We start from the raw sequence: 25,586 nt of genomic DNA, 5'->3' as shown, positions 1-25,586 counted from the left end.
AAAAGAAAAGATACAGAAGGGGTGAAGCTGCCTTGAAGCTCTTCAGAATATGAGCAGGAACTGCGAGACTCTCAAAAATAATACAAATTCTGATTGTGGTGGATCAGCAATGTTTACATCATGTGCACAGCTGGAAGCTTAAGGCAGCAAAGCCTGTTTGCTGTCAGGGAGAGCAGAGCCTGGGCAAGCAATGGCCTGGAGCAGCTCAGTCACAGCAATGACAACATGAGTGACTTTCTCTAAGTGCCACGGTTTGGCCAGGAAAACCTTCCCCTATACAGGAAATGCAACTGCTTAGCATTAACAAGGATGAAATACTGGTTCTGGAGATGAAGTAAGACCTTCAGATGACTTTTTTAGATCTAACTTTCAAGTTCAGTCACAGCACTTAGAAATACAGAAGTACAGAATATCCCAATTTTTCCTGTCACTGTGTTGCTAAAAAGATGGCACTGCACTTACAGACTGCCCTTGGCTTCAGCTCTAGGTGTGAATTTCAATGTTTGCCTAAAGCAGGATGGTGCTGTCCCTGGAGCTGTCTCTGGAGAATTTCCCTGGACAGTTAGGTGGGGACTGATCTCCAGTTTCAGAGGCTCATCATAAAATCATAAAGGGCTCATGTTGGAAGGGACCTTTAAAATCTTCTGGTTCCACCTGCTCTGCCATGGGCCACCCACTAGATCAGGTTGCTCAGGTCCAGGAGCAGCAGTTACCCCTCTGCCTTCTGTCAAAAGCTTTGTCCCAAAAGTTTCCAGTCAATTACTTGCTACTACTGGAAAGTTAGGGGAAATGTTCTGCAACTGTTTCAAAGACTAAGAGTAAGGCAAGCCCATTTTCAGGTTCAGTGGTGTTTGTTCCTGTGGATGACTAAAATCTGGGTTAGACATCCTGGAAATCAATGGCTGTGGATATAATGGCTATTGAACTTGGTATTTCTATCAAATGGTGTCAGCTTTTCTCCCCATCTGTGTCATTTCCAGAGCCCTGGGTGACTTCAGTGAGGGACAGCTAGTGGGAGGTAATCCCTGCCGGTAATTTCCTCTAGCTGTGGTTTTAAAGCAGCAGTAAGGAGCCATTTAGAGCTTTTCTTGAATGTGTTCACGTATCATTGAAGTGTTACTATGAAATAATTAATCCCAGTACTGAGAGCCCATGGGAATCAGTACCATTGTCAGGCATTTAATCCAGAACAGCAAGAGTGGAGTACAGAAAAAAGGAAAGCCTGAAATTGTCCAAGTGTTGGACTTGAACGTGCAAACTCTTATGTTGGATGATGAGGGAGAGGAGTTTAGTTTTACTTTTGTCTCAGGGCTGCTGCAGGTTCAGGCCTATTTCGTTTCCCAGCGGGCAAGAGTGTTGCCTTTGGATAATGCCCAGGAGTTTGTTGTCAGAGGAGGTGTTCTCCATGCAGAGGTGTTCCATGGTGTGCTTGCTGATGCACAGCTGGACTGCCTGTGCTGAGGAAATTTTCCACAGCTGTATCTCTTTGTACTAAGCAGGATGTGTGTCAGTTTTGCTGCTCTTATTTTGTGTGGCTGATCACGTTTCCTATGTTTCTTCTGGGTTTGGGGCTGCTTCCTTTCAGTTAGTTGTCAAAATTTTAATATATCTTTTTCATCTGTCAAGGTTTTTCTCTTGGTAGCTGGAAGTTAGTCAATATGGATCTTCCTTTTCAAGACCTGTTTTTAGAACTGGTTGTTCACCACTTTTCAAAGCCATCAACTGGCTGCTTCCTGCCTGACCTAAGTATAGCTTTGAAAGTGTAGCTTTTTCAGCTTATTTGCTACCATGGATGTGTAGGGCCAGTCTGCTAGACCTGTACAGATGATGCAGAAATTAGTGGAAACACCAAACATTAGGACTTAGTGCAGCATGAAAACCCAACTCACTGCAAAACAAATCTTTCCATTTGCTTTCAACAATTCCTTGGCTGTTTTGTGTATGTGTGTGGCTTTTCTTGCCATTTCACCATGTTTACAACATGACTTTTCTTACAGAAATTCTGAATTTTAGGAAGCACAAAGTAATTAATAAGGATTTTCAACTCTAATGCCCTCATGAAGACTCTGCAGGTGGAGGCAATATGACAAAAAAATCTGCTAATGTGTTTACTAGTGGACATAATCTGTAATGGAAGTGTAATCAGCAAAGTAGGATGCAACTTTCAAAGGAACTTTTATTTGTGAACACAGTAAACAGACATCCAGATGGGAAATGCACTGTTCAAGGAAGGAAGGATTGCTCTTGCTGTGGGTTTTTGTGTTGCTTCCTTCAGGAAGATCATGTGCACCTTGTCAAATGATGTAATTTTCCTACTGCCATAGTTCTGGAGTGCTCTAAACATGCTTTGCATGTGCTGTAACATATCCCAGCTAAATTTTAAGATGTATTTTTATCCTTTGAAAAGGTGTGGCATTTTGGGCTATGAGACTAATAATGCAGTAGAAACACTGCAGAATTTTATGATGACCTTTTATATTTTCTTTCCTAGATGATTCAGTTTAAGAGCATCACTTTTTTTCCCATCTGAAACACTATGAATTTTATGAAGTTTTATGTAAAATCCCAGTGCTATATAAAAGCTTGAACATGTATAACTCCCACCCTTCTTGTAAACAAAGCCTGGAAAGTGATAAGAGAGTTCTCTGCCTGTGATGGGCACTAACCTGGAGTGTAGATAGGTAAGGCTTTGAAATAAGTCAGCAGAGGATGGTGAATTGTCTTTTGCCCACTTTGAAGGGTTTTGAACAGGCTTATTTTGAGAAGCAAGGAATATTTTGGTGCTGGATGGTGCTGATTTAGACCCTTCCTCAGCAGTGCCACCTGTTGTGGTACAGGCTGTGTCCTCAGCCATTGGGAAGATCATATTATATATTTGGGTGCTGATGCTTGCAGGCAGTGAAAGACTTTTGCCCAGATGTAGTCCCACATAATTCAGCATGTGAAAATGCTTACATTTGGGTAACTTTATAAAGGGACTTGCTTGGGAAGAATGAAAGATATGTCTTAACACAATGGCCATTTGTTCAAAGTTTGAGTTCACATTAAGCTCTGGAAAGCTAAAGTTCATCCTAGAAAAGGGAACTGGCTATGCATGGGAACAGAATAATATCCATAAATTATACTTTTCTGCTCAACAAACAAGCAAAAATCCTCATGCACTCATCATGGAAAACTTCAGCCCAGACATTTTGGCAGGGGTTAGAAAGAATTTGTAATAGCAATGACCAAGCAATTTTAATAGGTGGTAGAACAAGTCGCCTACGTACTCAGAAGCTGCAACCTGTATAGTACAACCTCATGAATAAATGTAAATTAAGAAATGTCATCAACCTTAGCTGTGATGCTTTGTAACTTAAGTCCTCATCATTGCAACATCAATATGACAATGCAAAATATATAAAAATGCTCCACTATAATCTTGTGAGGGTGCAGCCTAGAGAGCCAGACAGCATTCCTCATCTCTGAGTATACTGTGAGCCTCTCCCTTCTGGAATAATCTCAGTGTGTTTTTGCCTCTATCTTTGACAGCACCACCCACTTGCAGAAGCGGCTGCAGCTGGGCAGCAGCTCTGGGCTGTTAGAGCATGGCAGATTGAGAATAGAGGGGGCAGGGAGCGTGTCCTGACACTGTGAGCTGCAGGAACAATGGCTTTTTTCTTGTCTGTTTAGACTGTAATCTTTGTGGCAGGAGCTGTGTCTTCCATGTTATGAAATATCTAATCCATCTCTGCCCCCCCCATAACATCTCTGTTATTTCCTCTGCCCCCAGAGCCCAACACCCCAGGGCAGAGCAGGTGCCAGGTCCTGTGTCAGTGCATCACCTTCAATCTTTGTTTCGGACCCTGGTGTGGGTCAGTGGAAGGAGCAGTGGGATGGATGCAGAGAAGGGTGCTGGGGAGTGGAAGGGACAGGTTGGCTGGCAGGGTGTGTGTGAGGAAACAAAGCCTGGGAAAGCAGCTGATTGCTGTTCATCCTTCCCACCCTGCAGTGCTGCCACCCATGGCCTCGAGCCCTTTAAAGCCAAAGCACAACACTGGCACCAGTGCGAATGGGCACATCTGTCTTTTATAAAGATCTGCTTCCAACCTTTCTTCCACTAGGCCAGGTTGCTCAAAGCCCCATCCGGCCTGGCCTTGAACTTTGCATTATCAGACAGAAGCACTTGTCACAGAGATGTGCCCCGAGGCAGTTTCAGGTAAACATGAATTTTTGAGAACTGCATTAGGGTTTGTAATCTGTCCCTCATGGAGCTGTGATGTTATAGTGTAGGTAACATTAGGGATTGCTGCAATAGGAAAAAGCCCTAAGGCATTGAAATATTTCCATTTCCCTGCCAGCTAGGAAGAGAGAGTTGCTCATTATATTGAGAGGGGGTACACAGCAGGAGTACAAAGTGGTGATGGAGACAGTGGGGGTACAAAGTGGTGATGGGGACAGCAGGGGTGTCCTTTGGCCAGCTCACCAACCCTTCTCACAGCCAACTTCTGCTCCTGTGGAACACAGAAGGACCTCAAGCTTTCTAAGGAACATTCTTCATCTCATCCCACAGAAAGAGATTGTGCAAGCTGTATTGCAACAGCTTCTTGCTCAACATCTGTCTGTGGGGTAGGCAGAAGGGCTGTTCCAGCTCCTGTGTTTTGGTGCTGCTCTCCATGTGCAGCTGCCAGCAGGGTTCATGGGTGGTGACCAGCCCCTGGTGTGAGGGACTGGCAGTTCCAGGGCTGTGTCTGATCCCAGAGTGGCCTCAGCTGAGCTCTGTCCCTCGGGCACTGGGGACAGTGGCACGAGAGGAGATGAGCCAGGGCAGGTGTGCTGGAGCTGAGCCTGGGGATCTCCTCCCTCACTGCAGGACGGTGTCCCAGCTGCTGTCAGGTGGGGCTGGGGGATGCTGTGGCCCCCAGCTGTGCCTTTGTGCTGGACAGCTGCTGGCTGTGTCCCTGCAGCTTCACCCAGCTGTTCCCTGGCACAGGGCTCAAGTTCTTGGCTGAAAGGCTTTGGTTTCCTAATCAGATTGGTTAGCACGTAGCATAAGGGTGAAGTTAAAAATGGTTAAAACTTAAGGGTCTTCTTGTTTTTTTTTGCTTGAAAAGAATCACTGTTATACTACATTATCCTCCTAAAAACCCACATATGGGGTTTTTTTCCCTTGGATGCCAGCTCTCATTTTCAACTAGAGCCTTCATGAAAACTTGCTGGTGGAGTAACTCGCAAACAGGGTTGAAAGAAAATAAAAGTAAAATAGTTAGAAAAAAGGAATGGCATTGATTATCAGCAGTGTCCTGTGCTTGAAGAGAGCAAGGTGATAGAGCTCCCAGGACTGCCATCACCTATGAACACCTATCACACCTGTGACCTGGAGACCACCAGGCAGCACAACTGTTTCAGTTCCCTGATAAAATTTGGTAATATTTGGTTTAAGGCATTGATTCCTGGCCTTTTCTCATTTGAAACTTCAGGCTATTTAAGGGCTCTGCTTTGAAACTTTGTCTCAGGTTATTAACTTCTAGTTGCAAATTGCAATAATGTGTAACCCAAGGCTAAGGAAGCCTGGAGAGTCCCAGGTAGTTGAGCGTCTTCAACTTTTGACACTTCCTGCTCAAAATATTTGTTCAGATCCAACTTGATTGTCAAAAGTAATTTGCCTTTTTTAAAGGGGAGGAACTGCTGTAAAACCTCTTTCATAATTTATTGTGTGGAACGATGGCAGAGAAAAGCAGTAACTGAGCACAAAGGACCTCGTGATGCAAGGCCTGTAACAAAGAGGAGTTTAAACAGGGCACAGTGGGGGCAGATGCTTGTGCATGAACTCTTTGGATGCTTGCAGATGAATCATTTGGTTCACAAACAGGAAGATTAAATTTGTCAACTTTGATATAAAATACCTGAGATGTAAACTGCACTTAGAGATGCATGATGGCCCAAACCCACACATGGGGGCTGTGAGCTGTCTTGTCTTGCTGTGCACTTATCTCTGTTTAGTCTCTGCTTAGTGGAGACTAGTTTGGTTTTTTTTTTCCAAGATTGCCTCGAGTTTGCAGTAACCACGTTTATGTTAGGCCAGTCAGACAAGTTTATAGCATTTACTGTTAATGACTGGAAGAGGTCTAATTGACTGTGGAAGGCTCAAAGGCTGTTTGAGCATCGCAGTAACTTTCCTTCATTGTCAGATGCCTGAGATTGGGTTTGTTTTTTGATGTGGATATTTGCCAATCAACTTTTTCAGAGCTTTGGAGGCATTTCAGCTCTCTCCATTCTTGTCTCATTCTTGCATAATTGTTCTGGGAGCTGCTACAGGTGCACAAACCTCCACTACCCCTGTCCTCCCTGCCTTCTTTGGTGACAGTGCAGAAGACACCCATCGTTTCCAAGGGATGAAGGGCAGAACGATGGGACAGCCTTGGAAACACCTCTCACCTGTGGTTCTGCAGCACAAGTTTCACATGGTCCCTCTCTCTCCAAAGAGAACAACACTAGTTCTTGGGAGCTGGCACCCTCAGTGACCACAACTGTTTCCCTCTCTGCCATTAAATGCTCATGAGAGTTTAATCCCCCATGCAAAGTGATTGCTGTCCCTCCTTCTTGCTCAGCCTGCAGAGATGGAAATGCCATCAAGATGCTCTGGTTACCCTTCTACACACCAGTACTCAAAAGGAGAGTAATCTCTGCTGCCAGTGTTTAAACAAGCAGTTTTGAGGAAATTGCCTTCCTTATGAAACTCAGGCAGGAGCTTTTTGTTGCTTTTTGTTTTCTATGACAGCATATTAATAAAAAAATGGTTGGATGTGAGGGCAGAGAAATGCTGTAGAGCCAGTAGCAGTGTCCCCAAGCCCTTCGTGGATGTGAGGCCATTGTGTTTGATTAGATACCCCATGGCACAAGCTTGGACAGCCCTGCACGTGCTTTCAGAAGCAAGAGGTTTGAAATGGGAGATCTTGGAAGTTGTTTTGCTTCTGTGCTTGAAAGGAATTTCGTCACACACATGCATATTACCTGATGTTCGGTATTTGTCATTGCTGGGGTCTGAGAATGGCCTGATGGGTGTCTTCTTAGCCTTTTTGCTGGGATCTCTGTTATGCAAAGCCAGGCTGCACATTTATCCTGTACCTTCTGCTACCAAAACAAGGCTGCAGCAGTGATTGTCCCTCCAGCAGTGACGCAGAGGGAGAGGGGATGTATTCTGAACTTTTAATATCAAAGTAATCAGAAATTCCTGGGCTACTGGCTAGTTGCTGCAGTGGATTTGGAGTAGTGGGATTGGGCTAGAAAGGGTGTATAGAAAAACCTCTGAATGAAATTAGCCAACACAGATGACTTCACCCTACCCCACACCTTCCTTGCTTCCTAAACTCTGATGCCTTTCCTACTACTTGGCAAAGATAGATATGCCATCACTTTTAAAGCATTTTGCCATCTCAAATATTTTAAACATTTAGTTTTCTCTTAAAGTATAATTATTTTAAGACAGGTACCTGGGTACAGGTTGGTGGTAGTGGTTTGTCCTGGAGAGGAGAACTTGGGACCTCTCTGCAGGCTGAATTGGCCAAGCAGAGTGAAAAAAAGTTGTTTTTCTCCAAGTTGGCAACTTTACACTATTACTTCCAGATATAAATGAACTTTGTCTTTGGAAGGCATCTGTGAGGGAAGTGCTTTGAAATGTGCATAAAGGGATGCTTGTATGGTTATCTATTTAGGAGACTTATGCAGCTACGTTAGCTTTGAGCTGCCCTGTCACATAACAGAGGGCAGCACAAAGCACCTATTTAGAAAGTATAAAATTTGTGCTGAACAAGGGTGGTACAAAGCCACTTCCCCATCTTTCTCCCTAGAAAAGAAGATGTTTTTTACAGTGCTGTCAGATAGCAGGGCTTTGTTTGGCAGTCCTTGTGAACAAACAGCGCATTGTTATCCCTCCTTGACGCAAGGTTGCCGCTTGCTAGGAGCGTTTCAGGTGTTCCTGATGCACAGACGGCAAACCCAGAGCTTGGAAATGCCTGATCTGAAAACACTGTGGCTCCAAGATATGATATCTTTCCAAAAGTGAGAGCTTGGTGAAGGTAGGGCTTTTGTTCAGCAAGCTTGGTGGCAGTCGTGCAATCTGCTGGTCAGCACTTCCTAATGCCGGCGCTTTCGGAAACACAGAGCAACAACTTTGAACTATTGTGAAAACAGGATTGTTTTTAAGGCTATAAAAAGCATCCATCTTGTTCTTTTTTGGCACAGTTTTTTTGCTCATTTGTAGTCAACGCTCTGAGTCCCTGAAAATCCAAAACTACCCCATGTAAACAGCTCTATTCCACATACAGTGGCCGTGGCTTTGTTCCCTGAGCAACTTCACTGGAAAACTGCAGAGACCTGCCTTCTTACTCTCCTCACCTTTGGGCAAACAATAGAAAAATCTCTTGCACTTCTAATCCCTATTGCAGAATTAGGTGCAATATGAAGGTAATTGTCTTAACAGAACTTGCTGAATTAAGAAAAAATAAAAGCTCTTGGGTGCAATTGCATATGACTATTTCAGTCTCCAAATGTTGCAACAGCATTTATTTTTCCTCTCTGCTGTCTCCCATGGCCCACCATGTAGAATGGCAGACTACATAGAAGGCTGTAATCACAAAAATATGTAATGTTTGCTAAAATATCACTTGCTTTTTTTCAGAATTTTGTTTTTCTTTTTCCTGCTTATTCTTTATGATTAAAATTTGTAATGGACAAAATACAATGGAAAACCTCAAGAAAAGGTTCAGAGGACCAGAGTCACTTGAGTCCCCTAATTGTTAAAGTACCTCTGATGTCATCTTGTAAATTTGAACTACAAAGCACTGACACTAGGATTAGTTTTGGTTCTGTCTTCATGCCTCAACTGATGGTGTAAAATATTAATGAAAAATTTCTCTAAACTTAAAATCCACAGTCTAATTTTTACTTAAAATCTCCCCAACTGCATAGCTAGCAAGAAGAGTTCCTAAAGTCCAAAGCAATTTGAATGTGAATGGACACCCATGTTTTTCCAGCATTAACTCTTCTAGTCTGAGTGTGTCCCTTCATGGCTTTCTGCAGCATCCAGCTGTCCTGCAAAGTGTCACCAGAGCATCTTTGCCCAGGGACAAGTGCATTGAGTTAACCCATGAGGCAGAGTGAAAAACAATGCTGCTGCCACTGCCTGGATGCTCCTGTAGGCTTCACAGCCCTTCCTGAGCCATCAGGTCATTTATGTAGACAGCATGATGGGCTTAAATCAGATTTAAGTCAGGAGATGGGGAATCATGCTTTAAAGAATCGATGTAAATTGTGTTCTGTACTTCTATGCTTATTTTCAGAAAATAATTAAAATGTGTTCAGTTACACTTAATCAATAATTCCTTAATATATTTCAGGCTTTTGGCTTGCTTTGAGTGCACTTAATCATATGCTTTACTTGAGACCATTCTAAAATTTTCTTAGGAAGTAAAAATTAAATTAGTTTTACAATTGTGTAGATGTACAAAATTGGAAACTTATTTAAGATGCCTAAACCCCACATGATATGTATTTCCAGCAGACTAAAGGATATGTAGTAGATAGACTTTGACTTCCCTGTTTGCTGCTGCAGCAGTTCTGGGATCTCTTTTGAGAACTGCTCCTCGTCATTCCTTAGAGCTTCACAGGGAGCAGCCTGCAAGTGACTCTGGTCCCTTATCTTTGCCAAAGGAATGAGAAGATGACTCCCAGTCTGGGAAATGCAGAAGGTGCTCTGCACCTGAGCATGACCTGTGACTGTTTGCCTTGGCCATCACCTCTGCTGTGCTTTGCTGTGTCTGGGTTCCTAGTTAAGCTTCTGCAGCTGAGGGCTGCACATCACAATGCCAGTCCTGTCCAAGAGCAGGATACAGCAGTCTTGTCCCTTCCTTTGACAGTCTTGAAAAAAGCATTATTGCATGAACCTTGTTGGTGTCTACTCTAAGGAGTGTCTGATTTGTATCTGTCCCGAAGAATGGAGCACATCAATCTGACAATAAAAAGATGCTAATGAGTGTCCAGTTTGATTTTCTCACTGTAAAAATCTGGGGAATAGTGAGGGAGCCTTTCATACACTGGAAAAAAAAAAGGTTTTCAGAAACTGTTCAAGCACATTTCACCAGGCAGTCATGCAGATTTGGCTATGTCTTCTTTCACTCATGCAATGACAGTTTCCATGGTTCTCTCTGCTGTCCCTACCCTGTTTTCTTCAGCATTCTCTGCTTTGAAGCTGCCAAATTTCTTTTTGATCTTGCAGCCTTAGTATTTCTTTAATCTCATATTGTGCAGGAGTGTGTATATAAATAAACCAGGGAGGCATTTTACAAGAGATTTACAATCTTCTAGCAGAGGTCTTTTAAACTATAACCTGAAAGAGTGGGGCATTGTGGGGGCTGGGTGGAGCAGGATCTTTTCTTGTTCCTGTATTTGATCTTTGATGCAAGCTGAGAACAAATCTCTTTTCCTCTTTGCAGATATCAGCTACTGACCATGTCAACAGAGTTCCAGGATGCTCACCTTGCAGAGGTGAAACCTCTGGTGGAGAAGGAGGAGGTAATTAATCTAAAGCTTTTCAGAGCTTCTGTGTTTTCTGTCATGACTGCTTTTGGAACTGCACGTGTGTTCTTAGATTGCCTTGAACATATTGTGTGGAAGAAGAAAAGAAAAACTGGAGATAGAATAAGAATAGTTCATTGGGTTGGTTTTTTAAATAATGCAAAACTGACCCTAATTATTTGTTCTTGTTTGGTTTTATTATTTTAATATGATGGTGACATTTTCTTCTTCTCTTATTAATGACAGCTCTGGGTGTCTTTCTCTGTATCAAATGATGCCAATTAGGCAATCTCATGTACATGCCTCTACAACTACACATTTCTCAGTGTAAAGACAGACTTTGCTCTGTCAGCTGCCTCTCTCAGAGAGAGCCTTTTCATTTCCTTTGGGCACAGCTGAGTCCAGAGGTAGAGCTGAGCCCCTTCTTGTCCTGAGTGCACTGAACTATAAGTGGCAGCCAGCTGGGTGTGTGCAACCCACAGACTGTTTCAGCCCCTGGGGTTACAGCACAGAAACATCATCCTAGCCTTTTTTTTTTTTTTTTTTTCTTTAACCTGTTGTACTACTTTCCACTATTTATTGGACTTTTTTTTAAACCCTATCAACAACATCTGGATTCAGTGTCTGACTCTTGGTAGCCATACTCTGTGCTTTGGTAAGTTCATGGCAAAAAATTCACTGTAATACGTGAAGAAACATCTCAATGTTTTCTTAAAACTAAGATTTTCTCTTGTTCCCAATGACATTTTTTTCTTGACAATCATTTATATAAATGTGCTGGGTTTTTTTTCTGGTCTTATACACTGGAATTCATTGCTTTATCTACTGCTTTCTTTTTTATTCCCTCCCTCTTTTATGTAAACACTTCAGAAAATAATTCCCACTTGTGACTGCAGTGAAATGGCTAGAGAAACTTTAAACACAGCTCTTTGCCAAGGACATTGCATGAAAGCAGAGCTTGTTTGGATACCACTGAATGCAGTGCTCAAACTTTTCAGCAGCTAAGACCCCTTTTTAATGCCCATATTGTTCAGAACTACCAAAGCAAAGGAGATTCTAAGATTCAGAAATCCTGTTGGTACTGGAATATCTTTGCTTCAAAGTTCAGAAATATCTTAAAATACTGATTAACTTCCTGGGATTTGGTTCCTCATGGGCCAAGAGTTGGAATCTTAACAAGGAGCCCTATATGCTTTTGTTCATGAGGTTGCCTTAAATTTTGTCTTCATGGCGAAAACTAGGACAGAGTTTGATTTCTTCTGTGATCATTTTAACATAGGTGAAAGATGTTAATTTGTTCTGAAAAAGTGGAAAACATTGCCTTGAAGGATGCTCAGCACCTATTGAGATGAACAAGGGAGCTGGTTTTGAGTGGGTTATTGGGTGAGGCTCTCTGGAGTTGTGTCCTGGCTTGCTGTGCTTGGGTTTCTGCTGCAGCCAAGTCTTTGTTCCTGAGCAATGATCACCCCTATTTCATATGCTGTTGGTGCAGGTGCCAAATGCACTTATTCCTTTCAGCCCTCGGTCCCATGGGAGCAAACAGTGGCTGAAATGTTTTGTTTAAAAGATCATGAGACCAACAATACAGTAAGAGTGAAACACAGCATATTGTCTAAAGCTAAGGCTGTGCAAAATGATTTCTGCTCACTTAGATCTTAGGTAGTTGTTTACATGTCCAAAAATTTGCCTAAAAGTTACAACTGAGAATTACAGTTTGTACTGCAGTGCTTGAGGGTCCCTCGGAAAGTACCTGTGGTGCTTCTGACATCTGTCCTTACTTTATCTGGGCTTCTGAGGCTGAGTGACCTCCTTGCCAAGATTCTAAGCTTTCCTTTTTAACTCAATATTATTTTTCAAGCTTTGGCCTTTTGCACTTAGCAGCATAAAGTGTTTGCTTGGCTGCTCTTCCCTCTATTTTCTTTCTCCAGTGGAAATAAGATTTTGACTCCTTTCTTCTCCCTTAACAAAAGGAGCTAACTATAAGACATTTCCTCCTTTGAAGCTATAAGCCTTGGGGAGGTGGGGAGGTTGTCACCTAATTCCTTTCCTGGTGGAGACCTTGACAGGTGCAGGAGATTGTCAGCGGCAGCTATGGCAGGTGACAGGGTGGAATGGACCTCTGTGTGTCCAGTCTGCTTCCCAAACACTGCAATGATTGATTTTGGCTGGAATAAAACCCTTCCCACTTTCCACATCACGGAACCAAGTGCCAGTAATGACTGCTTAACTGAGTTCCAAGTGTTCAGTGCATTCTTGAACTGAGACTTCCCACCCCAGGCAGGACTGAGGCTGTTTGGCTGTCCCATGGCTACAGTAAGTGATGCAGAAAAGTTCAGTTTTACTGCTCCTTGTGAATGTATTGCTCAGAAATTTAACAATACCTGAGGATGCAGCAGCTTTTGGCCTTCATTTTGCTGGTCTGTAATCTAGTATTTTACTGCTTTCATTTCTTCATGAAGATTAGTGGCTTTAAAAGCTCTTGGGTGAATTTTGATGCTCGTCAGAAGAGCTTTCATTGAATGGACAGAGAGAGCTCTCAGCTGCAGAACTGGGGGGCTAGAACACATATCCAAGCATAGATTTCCACAGCTCCAACTTACTTCCATTAATGTTTTCAAATCTCTTCACAGGCCATCACTCGCCTCCTTCCAGACTTTGATGTTCAGGCAAGTAAAACTATTATTCTTTCTTTTTTTTCTTCTTCCATTTATTTTCTTTTTGCATGAAGGGAGATTGAATTGACATTTGAGAAAACAGCAAGATGTGACCAGAACGGCCTGCCTGCTTGCCAGGAATGCTGTTACTGTGGGAGAGAGTTCTGAATGGGGCTGTGCTGTGGCCATGTGAAGGGGACCACAGGGGGCCTTTTCAGGCTAGAGCCGAGAAAGTTTCTGTCAAAGGGGGTGGCTGGTTTGCAAGCAGTTCTGTTCTTGCTAGGAGAATGAGAATCTTCAGCAGTGGTGGTGAAAACAACATATTCCTCTCCCACATGGGCACACACTTCCCCCAGTTAATTTGCTTTCATTAGCAGTGAGCATGCATTTCCTCAGAGGAAACGTTCCTCTGGATGAATCCCATTATGCTGTTGAAATTTTCCAAAATATTCCTGAAGCCTGTGGGGTGGTGGAAGGTGCTGAACAATCAGTATTGTCAGTAAAAGGAGTGATGATATTTCTATATTTTTATTTAGAGACAGAGCATGCAAGTTCATAGCACAGCACTAGGTCACATGGAGGCCCTTCACTTTCCCTGAGTGTCACGCTTTTGACAGATGACTTGGTCACTCTCCTGCCATTTTATTGCCATTTGGGCTTTTGACTGAGAAGTTTGTCCTTGCTGATTCTTAGCTGAGACCAAGGAATTGCATGGCTGCAGGAGCCAGGCTGGCATGAGCTGGGATGGAGATCAGGGAGGCTGAACCTGCCCTGATGATCAGTGTGAGTGCTGTTTTCCCACCTGAGATCAGGGAGGGTGAACCTGCCCTGATGCTCAGTGTGAGTGCTGTTTTCCCCCTGCTGAGGATGAGGATTCTGTCCTGGGAACAGAGGCTCACTGGGTGTCTCATTTTTATCAAGGTGTGTAGAAATGGAAGCAGACTGTGCAGAACCAGGGAAAGCTATTCAATTGTTCTAGTCTCTGTCCGGGTCCTTGAAGGAAATAACCCTCTTCTACTTTATTGAATGTTGTGTTTTATTAGCACCTGTCTATATTTTTATTCAATGTTGTGCCAGTTGCTTAAAAAATACAGCCCAAATTTGAGACTTTTCCTTGGAAACCAAGTGAGACAGCTATCTTGAACTTTTTTTCATCTTTCAATGGTTCTTACTTCTACAACAAAGCTGTAGTTTACACTAATCCTGCATCTTGCCCCTATTTTTTCTAATGAAATCTACTGCCTGAGGTCTTGATAAATGTAAGTTAAGATTGTCACCACACAGCTTCTGTCAGGGCTGTGCACATCACGGGAGAAGCTTTCTGTTGGTTCCAGATTGATCACTTGGTCTAAATAAATTGAATCCCAGATTAAGTCTGCTAACAGGAATACTACAGTCTTTTGATTAAGAATCCAGAAGTGACCCATATTTCATTTCTATTCTTGGAATAAATTGCTTGGTTTGTAAACCATGTGTATATATAGATTGTTTTAACTTGCAAGATCAAATTCTCTAAGCCTTTTTGCTTTTTTTTTCCTCTCCATGTTTTGAATTAACTATCACTAATCCAGAGCAGTGGTTCTTGTCATTTAGCTATGTTCTGCCAGCTCTTACTTTTTTTAATGATCTATCTTTGTTAAGAGTTTAATCTTTAGTTGTTCTAGTTCAAGAAAAATGTGGAATAAGTCTCAATGCATTTTGTTAAGAATTGTGACTGCAAAGGAGACCTTTCTTTGGTCCTTAAAGCCACAAGTACCCTCCCTGTGCTTCTTGAAGTTCTTTTGTGGTTGATTTGTGGAAAAAGTGGTTTGGAACTGCTATGAGAGATTTGATTGCTTAGCTCATTAGAGAAATTCCTGTGTGGCCCTAGAGGACCCAGGTCACTCAGGACTGAGGCTGAAGCTCTTAGGGAGCAACCTCTCCTATGAACTACTTGGGAAGAGGATGGACCTGGCCAGGGAAGGAAGTTATTGGTGCTTGGCAGGATGGAGCTTCTTATTTAATGCCTGTGTATGGATGTGGATGTCCACTATATCCACTGCAAGTTCCTCCATCCTTCTGGGAGCAAGTTAAGCAGTGTTCAGTTAATGACTTTGTTTCTGCCACTAGTGAAAAGAGCTGTCTGTGACGTGTTTCCTTTCCAAAAGTAAATTTTACCTAGTTAGTCAGATCTGGAAAAATTAGATTCTTACTTCACATGCAGTTCTAGACAGACTGGAGTTAAACACAGCTTTCCATTTTTAGTGTATGCCCTTTATAGTGGTATATTGCCCTTCTGAAAGCACATGTTGCAAGGCATGTGTGTGATTATTCTCTGGAGGAAAGTCTTTGTGAAGTTACTAGGGGATGGCCAAGACAAGAGATAAAAGAGCTGACAGCTCTGAGCTGCCTCCAGCCAGCAATTTGTCTGTTATGATGTCCGTGGCACCTCCTGAAAATTGCAGTAAAGGTCTCCCGTGTCTCAAGCAGGGAATGTTCCTGGCCAAACCTGGTTTAGGATAATTGATGATAAACGGTGCAGGGCACTGTGCCCTGGGTGCCTGTGTTGTCTTCATGCCAAGCACATTTTAATTGCACTTCCAGTTTGATATATGTGTGTAGTCTCTAGCTCAGTAGCTTTGGAGGCAGTGGAGCCCTGGCTCCTCTCACTGTGCATATTCCTCCTCCCAGCTGTGTTTCAGTCCATCAGGACTCTGCTTCCTCAGTGGCTCAGCAGAACTTGGTGCTCCAAGTTCTGGTGTGGCAGCTGCAGAGATGAGTTTGTCCCCTGCACTCGTGGCCATCTGTATCCATAGGCAGGAAAGATCTATTTCTGCCTTGCTTCCTCCTGCCTGTTGATGGAGAAGGGAAGAGCTGCAGGGGGGATGAATCAGCTGGAGCAGCCGGCAGGAGGGGTGGGATTCCCAGGTTTGGGGCATTGCAGTGTGCTGTGTGCATTTCCTCATCCTTTGGGACCCTGAAGGAAAGGGAAGGGAAGGGAAGGGGGTGGCTGTGGTTTGCATCACCAGAGTGAGAGCAGAGCAGGGTGACCCCTGCTAATCGGACTAGGAAGGATCCCTGGGCAGAGCTGTCGCAATGACCTGCGTCAGTTCCTGCTGCAAAGTTTTTGTTCTTGGCTTCCACCTTAGCAGGGTCACTTACATTTACATCTGAAGTATCATTCTTATTAATGTACCTGACTCCCTGCCTGATTTTGGGAAACCTTTTTCTTAATATTGCTAATTCAGAATAGAAATGTTAACTAATTAAAAAAAAAAAAGAAATGTGGGCTTTGGGGTTTTAGGAAAAAACAAGCATAAGATTAATTGAAATTATGTTTTAGAGTAAAAATCTATTGAGAAAAGGCTAAAGAACTTCAGGGCAAAGGTAGTTTGAAATTCAACATTGAAATAACACATTGAACTCCCAAATAATTTTAATCTCCAAGAAATTGAAAAAGAAAAGTGAAAAAATAGCTTATGCAGGTATTACTATAATAAAGTTCTTAAGTAATAAGCATTTAAAATATACTTGCTCCTAGAAATTTAAAAGCTATTTAAATCTTCTTTAAAAGCTCCGAAGCTTTTCCCTCAGTTCTAAGGCAAGAGAAGGGAGGTGTATTTGACAGTCATAATATCATGAATTAAAATAAAAGCATGAGATTTTAATTGAGGATTAAGTATATTTGAAAGCTTTAAAATAATCTTGATGGAATGCTGTATTTTACTTAAAATATAAAACATGACGTATTTAGCAAAATGTGCAGTGTGCATATGCAGTTTTCCTTTTTAGATATCTGAGATATTTTGGTCGTGTATTCCGTACTTGAGAAAACAACTTGTTCACAAACATGTTTCTCCATCCATGTCTTACTTACCCAGCGTAGAGGGGAAGGAATTACTGAGCCCTCCTGTGTGATAACAAATTGTCTTCTCCTTCAAACCTCATAAAAAAAATTAAAAGGTCACTTGAAGCAAAAATAAAATCTATTTTAGGATCTACCAGCTCCTCCAAACTGAGACAGCCTCCCTTAAATTGCACATATTGAAAGTATTTTTATGTGTGTGTTTAGTGCACTGAGATAAGACTGCACCTCTGTTAAAGTGAGAGATGTGAACAGATGGTGTGTTTGTCTTTATCCTTCTATCGGATTAGTGTACCTTGGATTTTTTTCCAAGATAGTGTTTTAATACAAATCAGTTGGTGAAGAGCCTCTTACTATAATGTTGATGTTGATTGGGATGTGCTGCCATCTGTTTTCAGTGCTCTGCATTTTGAAAACATCCATCCCTACATCACGTAGCCAAATCTCTTGATCTTTAATAGGATCAATAGGGATGTGAAGTTGTTGATGTCACCAAACAAACTGGTTTGAATTGATTGTTTTTTAGAACTTTGTGTGCATTTCCCATTAAGGACTTGTGCTACAGGAAAACAGCACAACCCTATTGAATTGGGGGAGTCTCACTGGGACAATAACGAGGAATTGAGCCAATTGTTAAACTGACTGTGTTGTGCCACTTATTGGGAGTGTGGTCACCTGTTGTCTCTGAGCTATTTTTAGCTGACACTGAGTTTGAACTGGATCCAGGTTTCCAGTTCCGGAAGAGTTCTCTGTGGCGGTCAGTGGGATGTGCAGGTTCAAGGGTTTGGTTTTGTCTACCATGAACAGACCTTTTCTTTCATGCATGAAGGAGGTTGATCCTGAATCTTGAAAGTGCTCCCTGCAAAGAAAACAAGTCCTGGATTTTCACTGTTGTTACTGGAAAGCTCTAACAATAAAATCTGATTATATGAAATGCCTATTAGTCTCTAACTGAGGAGAAAATAATTTCAATATTCCACACTCAGCAGGAGGTGTGTTACACAATAATGCTTACTCTCATTACAGTGCTGAGGTTGCCAAATTATTATTTCTTTAATTAGCTAAGCATAAGAAAGTAGAATAGGAAAGGAAAATATAAATTGCCATCATTATTAATTTCATGTATTATTAATTGCTATATACTGGCACTGCAAATCTCTTTAGGACTATTATATAATGGAAGTACCCAAATATATATTAATGATATAGAATGTTATTGGGGCCCTGAGCAATCTGATTTAGTGGGTGGCATCCCTGCCCACAGCAGGGAGTTGGAATTAGATGATATTTAACATCCCCTCCAGCCCAAGCCTTTCTATAATTATATTTTAATAGTATATGTTAATGAACCACCCAATGTATAATGTACAACACCATATTTTCCACCAAAAGCTGAACTTGATGACATTTGTGGGTGATGTAGGAATTCTGTAAACTAAATGTTGCTGATCTACTTTGGAAATACTAGATATCAAGCATTTAAAAGGCCTTGGTTTGTTTTTTTTTTGGTTCAGAATCATTGTGATTTAGACTAATTTTTCATTATTTTGCATTTACTGAAAAGTTTAATCCTGGCTTTTAGGAAAGAACTCAATTCTGATTCAATTTAGCATAAGTTTGGGGTGTTTCAGCATTTCACGTAACAAAACATTAAATGAAGGTAAACGTCTCAAAATCTGATGGAAACAGCAACAGGAAAGGCTGTGCTAAATCCCAGGTCAGAAATTTGGCACTTTGTACATTGTGTGGCAAGGACTTAGTTCATCTTTGATGTCTGACCTCTGAGTACATTCTTCCCCTGGTCAAACCTGGCTCAAATCCTATTTAAGAGTGACATCCTCGTGATTGAGTCTGTTTTGGTTTCCCAGCTGGGCATGATGGGAGTCATAAGCCTATGTAGGAGAGCAGCTTGTCTATATAACCCAGTTCCCTGCTGGGGCAAAATAAAAACCTGCCACCCGTCCTCTGTGTGACTCGCTGGATTTGTCACCCTGTTTTGCCTAAGGATGGTCCTAGATGTGGAAGATACAGCTTACCTGATAAGTAATGCAGTGAGTATGCAGAGGAATGAGCCTCTGAGGAGACAGAGAATCTGAAAATTAGAGTTTTGGGGTGTAGCTCAGAGAGCAGTGATGTTCTGTGTGCAAGGGGGGATAGATCATGTTTTACTGCTTCAGTTGTAACTTAAAACTGATGTAATTGTGTAGTTAAAAGAAAAATACATGAAATGTAGAATGGTGTTGCCTAGAATCTTTATTTGCAACAAAATGTGCAGGGCATTCCTTGTATCAAATTAAGGAGCTGAGATTTAGATGGAATTATTACTTCAGATATTGGAACGTAATCAAACCTTTTAAAAAGATTTTTTGCAGAGGCTGTACATCTCTGATATCTACAGGATAATTTTTTGATAGATTTGAATTTAACTTGGACTTTGCCTCCAAGTGTTACTGCATGGAACAAGTCAAACAAGCCCTGCAGCAGTAGGCAGTGCACTGCACTGAATGCCATGGATCATATCTGTCCTGTGCTGTAAATAAAGGATTCGGGGGAGATGCAAAGACTGGCTACTGCCTCTATAATCCCTTGATTGTTATGTGAATATAGCCATACTGTAAATAAGTGTCAGAAATAACTGTTGGTTTGGGATTCCTTTGATACATGTTGGCAAAATACCGAATTGTTTATACCCATCTGAAGTTCAAGTGGAAAAGAAACAAAAAACTGTTCCATCTATTGTGTTAAGTCACATCTGATTTAGAGACTCAAAAGATGGTGCTCATGGAGACTTTGGTTTGTTAATGAACGTGTCCTTGACTTTGAGATCAGTAAGCAGTATAAACTCCTGTTATGCCAAATAATAGCAGTTTACATTTTAATCTTTTTTTCTGGTAGCCATCAGAATGATGTTGTGGTAATTTTGTTCTAATAGGAAACTTTATACAGTTGGGTTTATGCTCAGGTCTGTACATCACAACCCATAAAACAAACACATGTGGCTGCTGATTTTATTGGGGGAGACTGCTGCAATCACAAGGCTTCACAGTGTAATAAATCCTTATGGCAGATAAGCATGTTCAAGCTGCTTAATGCTACTTTCTTTGGGGAATAGTCATCATTTTCTCAGCTAGAGTTCTTTTCTAGAAATCAGAAATATTTTATCTTAGTGACTTGTACTTTTGCAAATGTTGAGAGTCATAGTTGTAAGCTCTTGGTATTCTAGGTGTCATTACAACAAAACTGCTTTCTCTGTTTTCTTATTCTGCCTTTTAATGTGGTTAAAAACTGTTAAACTGTTCCCTCAGCATCTGGTTAGAGCTGGCAGCTTGAGTGCTTCTGTAATTGTCTGTGGACTGGAGGAGGTGGCATCAAATGTAAAATGTACCATGGGGCAGAACGGGGGGTGTCATGGTGGGATTGCAGGGCAGACCCTGGTGTGGGGCAGGACCTGTGCTTGTGGTCCATCAGGCTCTGCTGCAGGAGCACTTAGACAAGCCCTGACAGGCTGTTGTTGTCCCTGGCAGGAGCAGGATGTGGAGACTGTGCACGGCTCCGTGCGGGTCACCATGTGCGGCACTCCGCGCGGGAACCGCCCGGCCATCCTCACCTACCACGACATCGGCCTCAACCGTAAGTGGGCTCTGCTTGCACCTGCACAGCTCCTGGGACAGCTCTGCCAGGCAGCAGCAGTGCTTGGGAAACCCTCCCCAGCTCCTTGCTTCTCTGAGTGCCCTGGAAGCTGTTAGATGGCACCTAACCCTTACAGCAAATGCAGTTCTCAGATTTTTTTTTTTTATCCTTGCTCAGTAAATAATTGGAACACTTTAAAGGATCTCTGGTAGTTCACAATTATTGTGTATGAATGCTGTAAAAATCTCAAGGGGAGGCTGATGGTGTATTGCCAACAGGACTGGAAAAAGAACTCTGCTGGGGCTTTGGGTCCTGTCTGATCAGCAGCCTTGTGCTGCTTGGGTTTTTATACAAGTCAGTATGAAATGAGTGCTGGCTTTGTGTCCTTAGCCAGCATTAGGAAAAAAAAAACTTGAGGTGCCTTTTATCTTATCTGTCATATGATGAGTTAATAGCCAGACCTGCCCTAGTTTGTTCTTTTGTCAGTCCTATTTGTTGCACACAGTTCATGGTTTCTTAATCAGTTATCAATATTTAAAAGCACCTGCTGATCTTTATGGGCTGGCTATTGCAAGGGGGTGAATATTACTATTAAGACAAAAAAAAAGCTTCATTTATTTCCAGGAAACACATTGCCATTGTGTTTCCTGGAAGTGTCATTAATTTTGATTTTCAATGAATCAGCACAGAGAATCTATAACTTAACTTTAAATTACACCTTTTTCCTTTCCAAAGTTGTTCTGGATTTGCGTATTCTTCTAAAGTTGATTTAAGCTAAAATTATTTTCTATTCTGCCAAAATTTTGCATGTGTGTTTTGTGAGGACATTCAGAAGCACACAGAGTGCTGAACCATTTTCTAGGCATCTCAAAGATGGTGCTTTCCACCCCAGAAGGAAAAATATGCTAATCCTCTCCCTGTATTAATATTGCTTAAAAATCAGAAATCAGATCATCTCAAGCCCTGGAGCCTACAGCACTGAGTATCCCAAAAAGATGCTTTTGTCTTGAGCTGCAGGAGTTGATCACAAAATGTTCTATTTGTAATATTTGGGCAAAAGCACAAGTCACAATCTTAGCCTTGAATATTTTTCCCTCCATTTGTGTTGACACAACTAAAGAAAAAAAAGAAAACTGACAAGGAAATGGATAATTTAATCTAAGACGAATGGGATGAATATCCTTGGCTAAATTTTGTTAGTATTTTAACTTTTGCATAAAGGATATTTTTTTTTAGGAATTAGGTGTACCAAGTAAATACTTCTAGTAGGTACAAAAATAAGATGGAAAACCTTAGCTGACCTGATTGATTCAACTTTTCATTAACCTGATTAATAAATTATTTTTGTAGCTGCAAACTTAGTATTTCCATCAGCATAATTATTTCATATTTTCTTTTTCTTCCCAAGATAAAACATGTTTCAATCCTCTCTTCAACTTTGAGGATATGCAGGAAATCACCCAGCACTTTGCAGTCTGCCACGTGGATGCACCTGGTCAGCAGGATGGAGCACCATCTTTCCAGGCTGGGTGAGTTGTCAGGGAATCAGCCCATGCTTTCATTGTTACCCTCTTTTTGGGAAAAGAGAGTCTTGAGCTGCAGTTTCATTAAAAAGTAATTGCACTAAGCACAGTAGTTGGCTTTTGAACTTAAATCCTGACTCTGTTTCTAAAGCAGTGGAGTTTTGGAAGCTCTGTTTTGTTGTGCCAGTTCACATCAGACTTGGTGGCTGCAATTCTGTGTTTTAGCTCTGCTAACTAAGCTGCTTGTAAAGCAGTTCCTTGACAGATATCTACATCTTGTAAATTTAAGTATTGACTTAGCTTGTTTTGTAATGACACCCTGAATATAAATACTGAATGAATACTAAACAAGACAGGCATTAGCCTCTACATCATCTCATCGTAAATCTGTGGTCTTCATGAAGTGGCAGCATGGTAGATGTGAAGTTGATAACTCACCTGGAAAATGCAGGTTGTTGGGCAGTAACAGGATGATGATGACCCCCACAGAAGGTTTTAGAGAGGCTTTTTGCACTCCTGACTGTGCCATGTATGATGCTGTAACTCTTGGAAACCTGGTGGGCCATGAGCACTGCCATTGCCAAAATGCTTTACCTGTTTAGGGCAAATGGGACAGGTTTACCTTGAGGTGCCCCTTGGACAAGAAGCAGCTTGGCTGAGGAAGGGAGCAGCCAACATGCCAGGGGAGGGAACGGGGCAAGGAGCAGTTGTTCTGTAAGAAATGCGTATTAAGGAGCTTATAAGTACCCTTAGTGCATGAGCCAGTCTATTTCCCTGCTAAATATTTAAGCTGGTCTGATGCTGCTGTTAGCTGCAATGGCCCAGTTGTCTGTCAGAGCAGCCTACAAAGCTATTTCAGTCACCCTGTCTTTGCATTTGTTTAAATCATGAGCTTTTAAGTGCCTTAGCCCTCGTGTCCTGAGCGAGTGTTAACACTTCTGAGTTGGCAGCTGCAGAGGGCAACCATCCTGCTCTGGGGCTGGCAAAGACTTAGTGTAATCATGGTGGGCTTGTAAGAGGCTCTATTATCTCTACCTGCCCTTCAACTGGGAGACCAGAATTCCCAAATTAAGTCATAGAATCATGTTTTGGTTTAGAAGGGAAACTTGCAGGTTACCTAGTCCAACCCCTCTGCAGTGAGCAGGGACAACTTGATCAGATTGCTCAGAGCCCTGTCCAACCTGATCAGGAATGTTTGCAGGGATGGGGCAGCCACCACCCCTCTGGGCAACCTGCTTCAGGGTTTACCACCCTCATTGTAAAAAAACTTCTTCCTTAGATTATAGCTGTGCTGTGAGGAATGAGGAGGAGGACTCCATGGATATCAGAAGGCTAATTAATTACTTTATTATACTATATTATTCTATACATCTAAAACTGAAGCTGCCAAGCACTGGACCCTGCACACAACTCTCACACTGCACTGAATCCTGTGTCTGTCACCCAACAGCCCTGACAAACACACACTTGGCCCTGCTAGGCCAAGGAAACAAAACCCCATCTCTTTGGGTAAACAATCTCCATATTGCATTCTACTTTGGCACAACACAGGCACAGCAAATGATAAGAATTGTATTTTCTTTCTCCGATGTTCAGAGAATATGAAACCCAGAAATATTCTTGAGAAGAATTGTGCCTTGCTTTTCTCTGTGAAGAGAAATATGGGGCTACATTAGATCTAATTTAAATCTACCCTCTTTTAGTTTAAAACCATTAACCCTTTTCCTATCACAACTGACCCTGCTGAAAAGTTTGTCCTCCTTTTTCTCATAGGTCTCCTTAAAGTACTGAAAGGCTGCAATAAAGTCTCCCTGAGCAAAACTGTTGCAGTGACACCAGCTTTTGTCATGTTAAGGTTTAATTTCCCAAAAAGAAAATCTAAAAAAATGTTTCACAGTTCTTGGTGGTTTTTGTTTGGTTATATTTTGGCGACTAAATTAGAGAATAATTAGGTATAATAGAGATTTAAATACATCCTAGGCAGATGTTTTCCAGCTCTACTCTGGATAGATTTTTTTTCCACATGCTACTCAGTTGAGATTTTGCTCAGAATCTCCTTCTCTCTAAGTTTTATTTCTGATTTAAGAAGACCAGGAGCATTAACAAACAGCTGTTTTTATTGAGCCTTCATCATCAGCTTCGTAGTCTTTCTTATGCCTTCATTTTCTTCATCAATATTAATGGAAAACTGTTCTCATTTATCCTATGGTAATATTTGTGTCCCTAAAAACATGCATGTAAGTTTTTTGCCAAATATCTAGAAGGCATTTCTGTGGTCTCTGATTATGCAATAGTGGGAAAATTTTGTGGTGGACTAGAAATACAAACATAGTGAATGTGGTTGGAAACTCATCTCTCTTGTTCAAACTTTCTCATAAGTTCTAAGTGTAAACTTTCCTTGGAAAAGATTCATTGTAGTCTACTTTGTTATTTCACATCTATTTTGTTGTAACATATAGAATACATATATGGATTATGCTCATATTTCTGCAAAATTGCTTGTGCTTGCTCCTGATTTAAATTCAGCTCATTCATTCAGTGATCTCACACTGACGACATTTGGTACTAGCTCTACAGTGATCACTGTGTCTCTTAATAAGGATGTGGTGTAGTAACTCCTCAAAAACATGCTTGTTTTAGGTATGTGTATCCCTCCATGGATCAGCTGGCTGAAATGATTCCTGGAATCCTGAAACAGTTTGGGTGAGTGCAGAATTGTTTACTTATTTTTCTCATTCTCTCTATGTGGCTCACTGAAAGAGCAGGAATTTGTTTTAGCTTGGCTGTCTGGCATTTTGTTTGCTAGAAATACACTCGTGGTTCTTTTGGATTCCTCTCTTATAGATGGGTTGCTTTTGCCTTGGTTTCTGAAAGAGCTTCTTTTTTGGCCCTTTTTGAAGTGTCTGGTTATTTTTAAACAGGAAGCAACTTAGGAGAAATCCCATGAGCCTAATTTAGGGACTTCCTCCTATATTCTGTGTGCATATCCCTCACAGGGGCAGGGCAAGACAATCTGTTCTTCCCACTGTAACAACCCATGTTTTCCTGTGTGGTTAAGCAGGACAAGAAAAAAACAGAAGCACTGTCCCATCTGAAGACATTTACTGTTTTGCTTCTGTGGCTTGAGTGTTCTAGGGGGTCAGTCTGACCTCCCTGAGCATCTTGTACTACCAAGTGCAGATGCCAAGTCACCAGTGTTGAAAGACCTAGTGGCAGTGTTCCAGGGTTGTCTACCTGCACCAGGTTTGGGGATTTGTCCTCCCTTAAAGCTCAGCTTTAGCAGGAGCTTTAGCTGAGAAAAATTCATTTTCTGTGGAGCTCATGCTCCTGGCTCACAGTGGAGAGGGCAGGAGACACCTCCAAGAGGTTTTTAGAACAAGC

The 25,586-nt window shown here is 41.8% G+C and overlaps 1 protein-coding gene across 3 annotated transcripts in view; it reads left to right on the top strand.

The window, feature by feature from the left end:
- Window positions 1–25,586, top strand: part of NDRG1 (N-myc downstream regulated 1) — a 40,332-nt gene that overhangs the window by 2,914 nt on the left and 11,832 nt on the right. For 2 of the 3 annotated variants that reach the window (XM_058036142.1, XM_058036161.1), the window contains exons 2-6: window positions 10,473–10,551; window positions 13,185–13,220; window positions 20,577–20,682; window positions 22,091–22,211; window positions 24,846–24,908. In XM_058036142.1, coding sequence (XP_057892125.1) covers window positions 10,489–10,551; window positions 13,185–13,220; window positions 20,577–20,682; window positions 22,091–22,211; window positions 24,846–24,908 — 389 coding nt within the window. In that variant the 5' untranslated portion in view covers window positions 10,473–10,488. Of the gene's footprint in view, window positions 1–10,327; window positions 10,350–10,472; window positions 10,552–13,184; window positions 13,221–20,576; window positions 20,683–22,090; window positions 22,212–24,845; window positions 24,909–25,586 lie in introns of those variants that run through there. The other variant, XM_058036151.1, reaches the window with a different exon arrangement.

This window comes from Melospiza georgiana, chromosome 1, assembly GCF_028018845.1.
Source record: "Melospiza georgiana isolate bMelGeo1 chromosome 1, bMelGeo1.pri, whole genome shotgun sequence".
NCBI classification, from domain to species: domain Eukaryota; kingdom Metazoa; phylum Chordata; class Aves; order Passeriformes; family Passerellidae; genus Melospiza; species Melospiza georgiana.
This window is presented reverse-complemented; position numbering and strand designations above follow the sequence as displayed.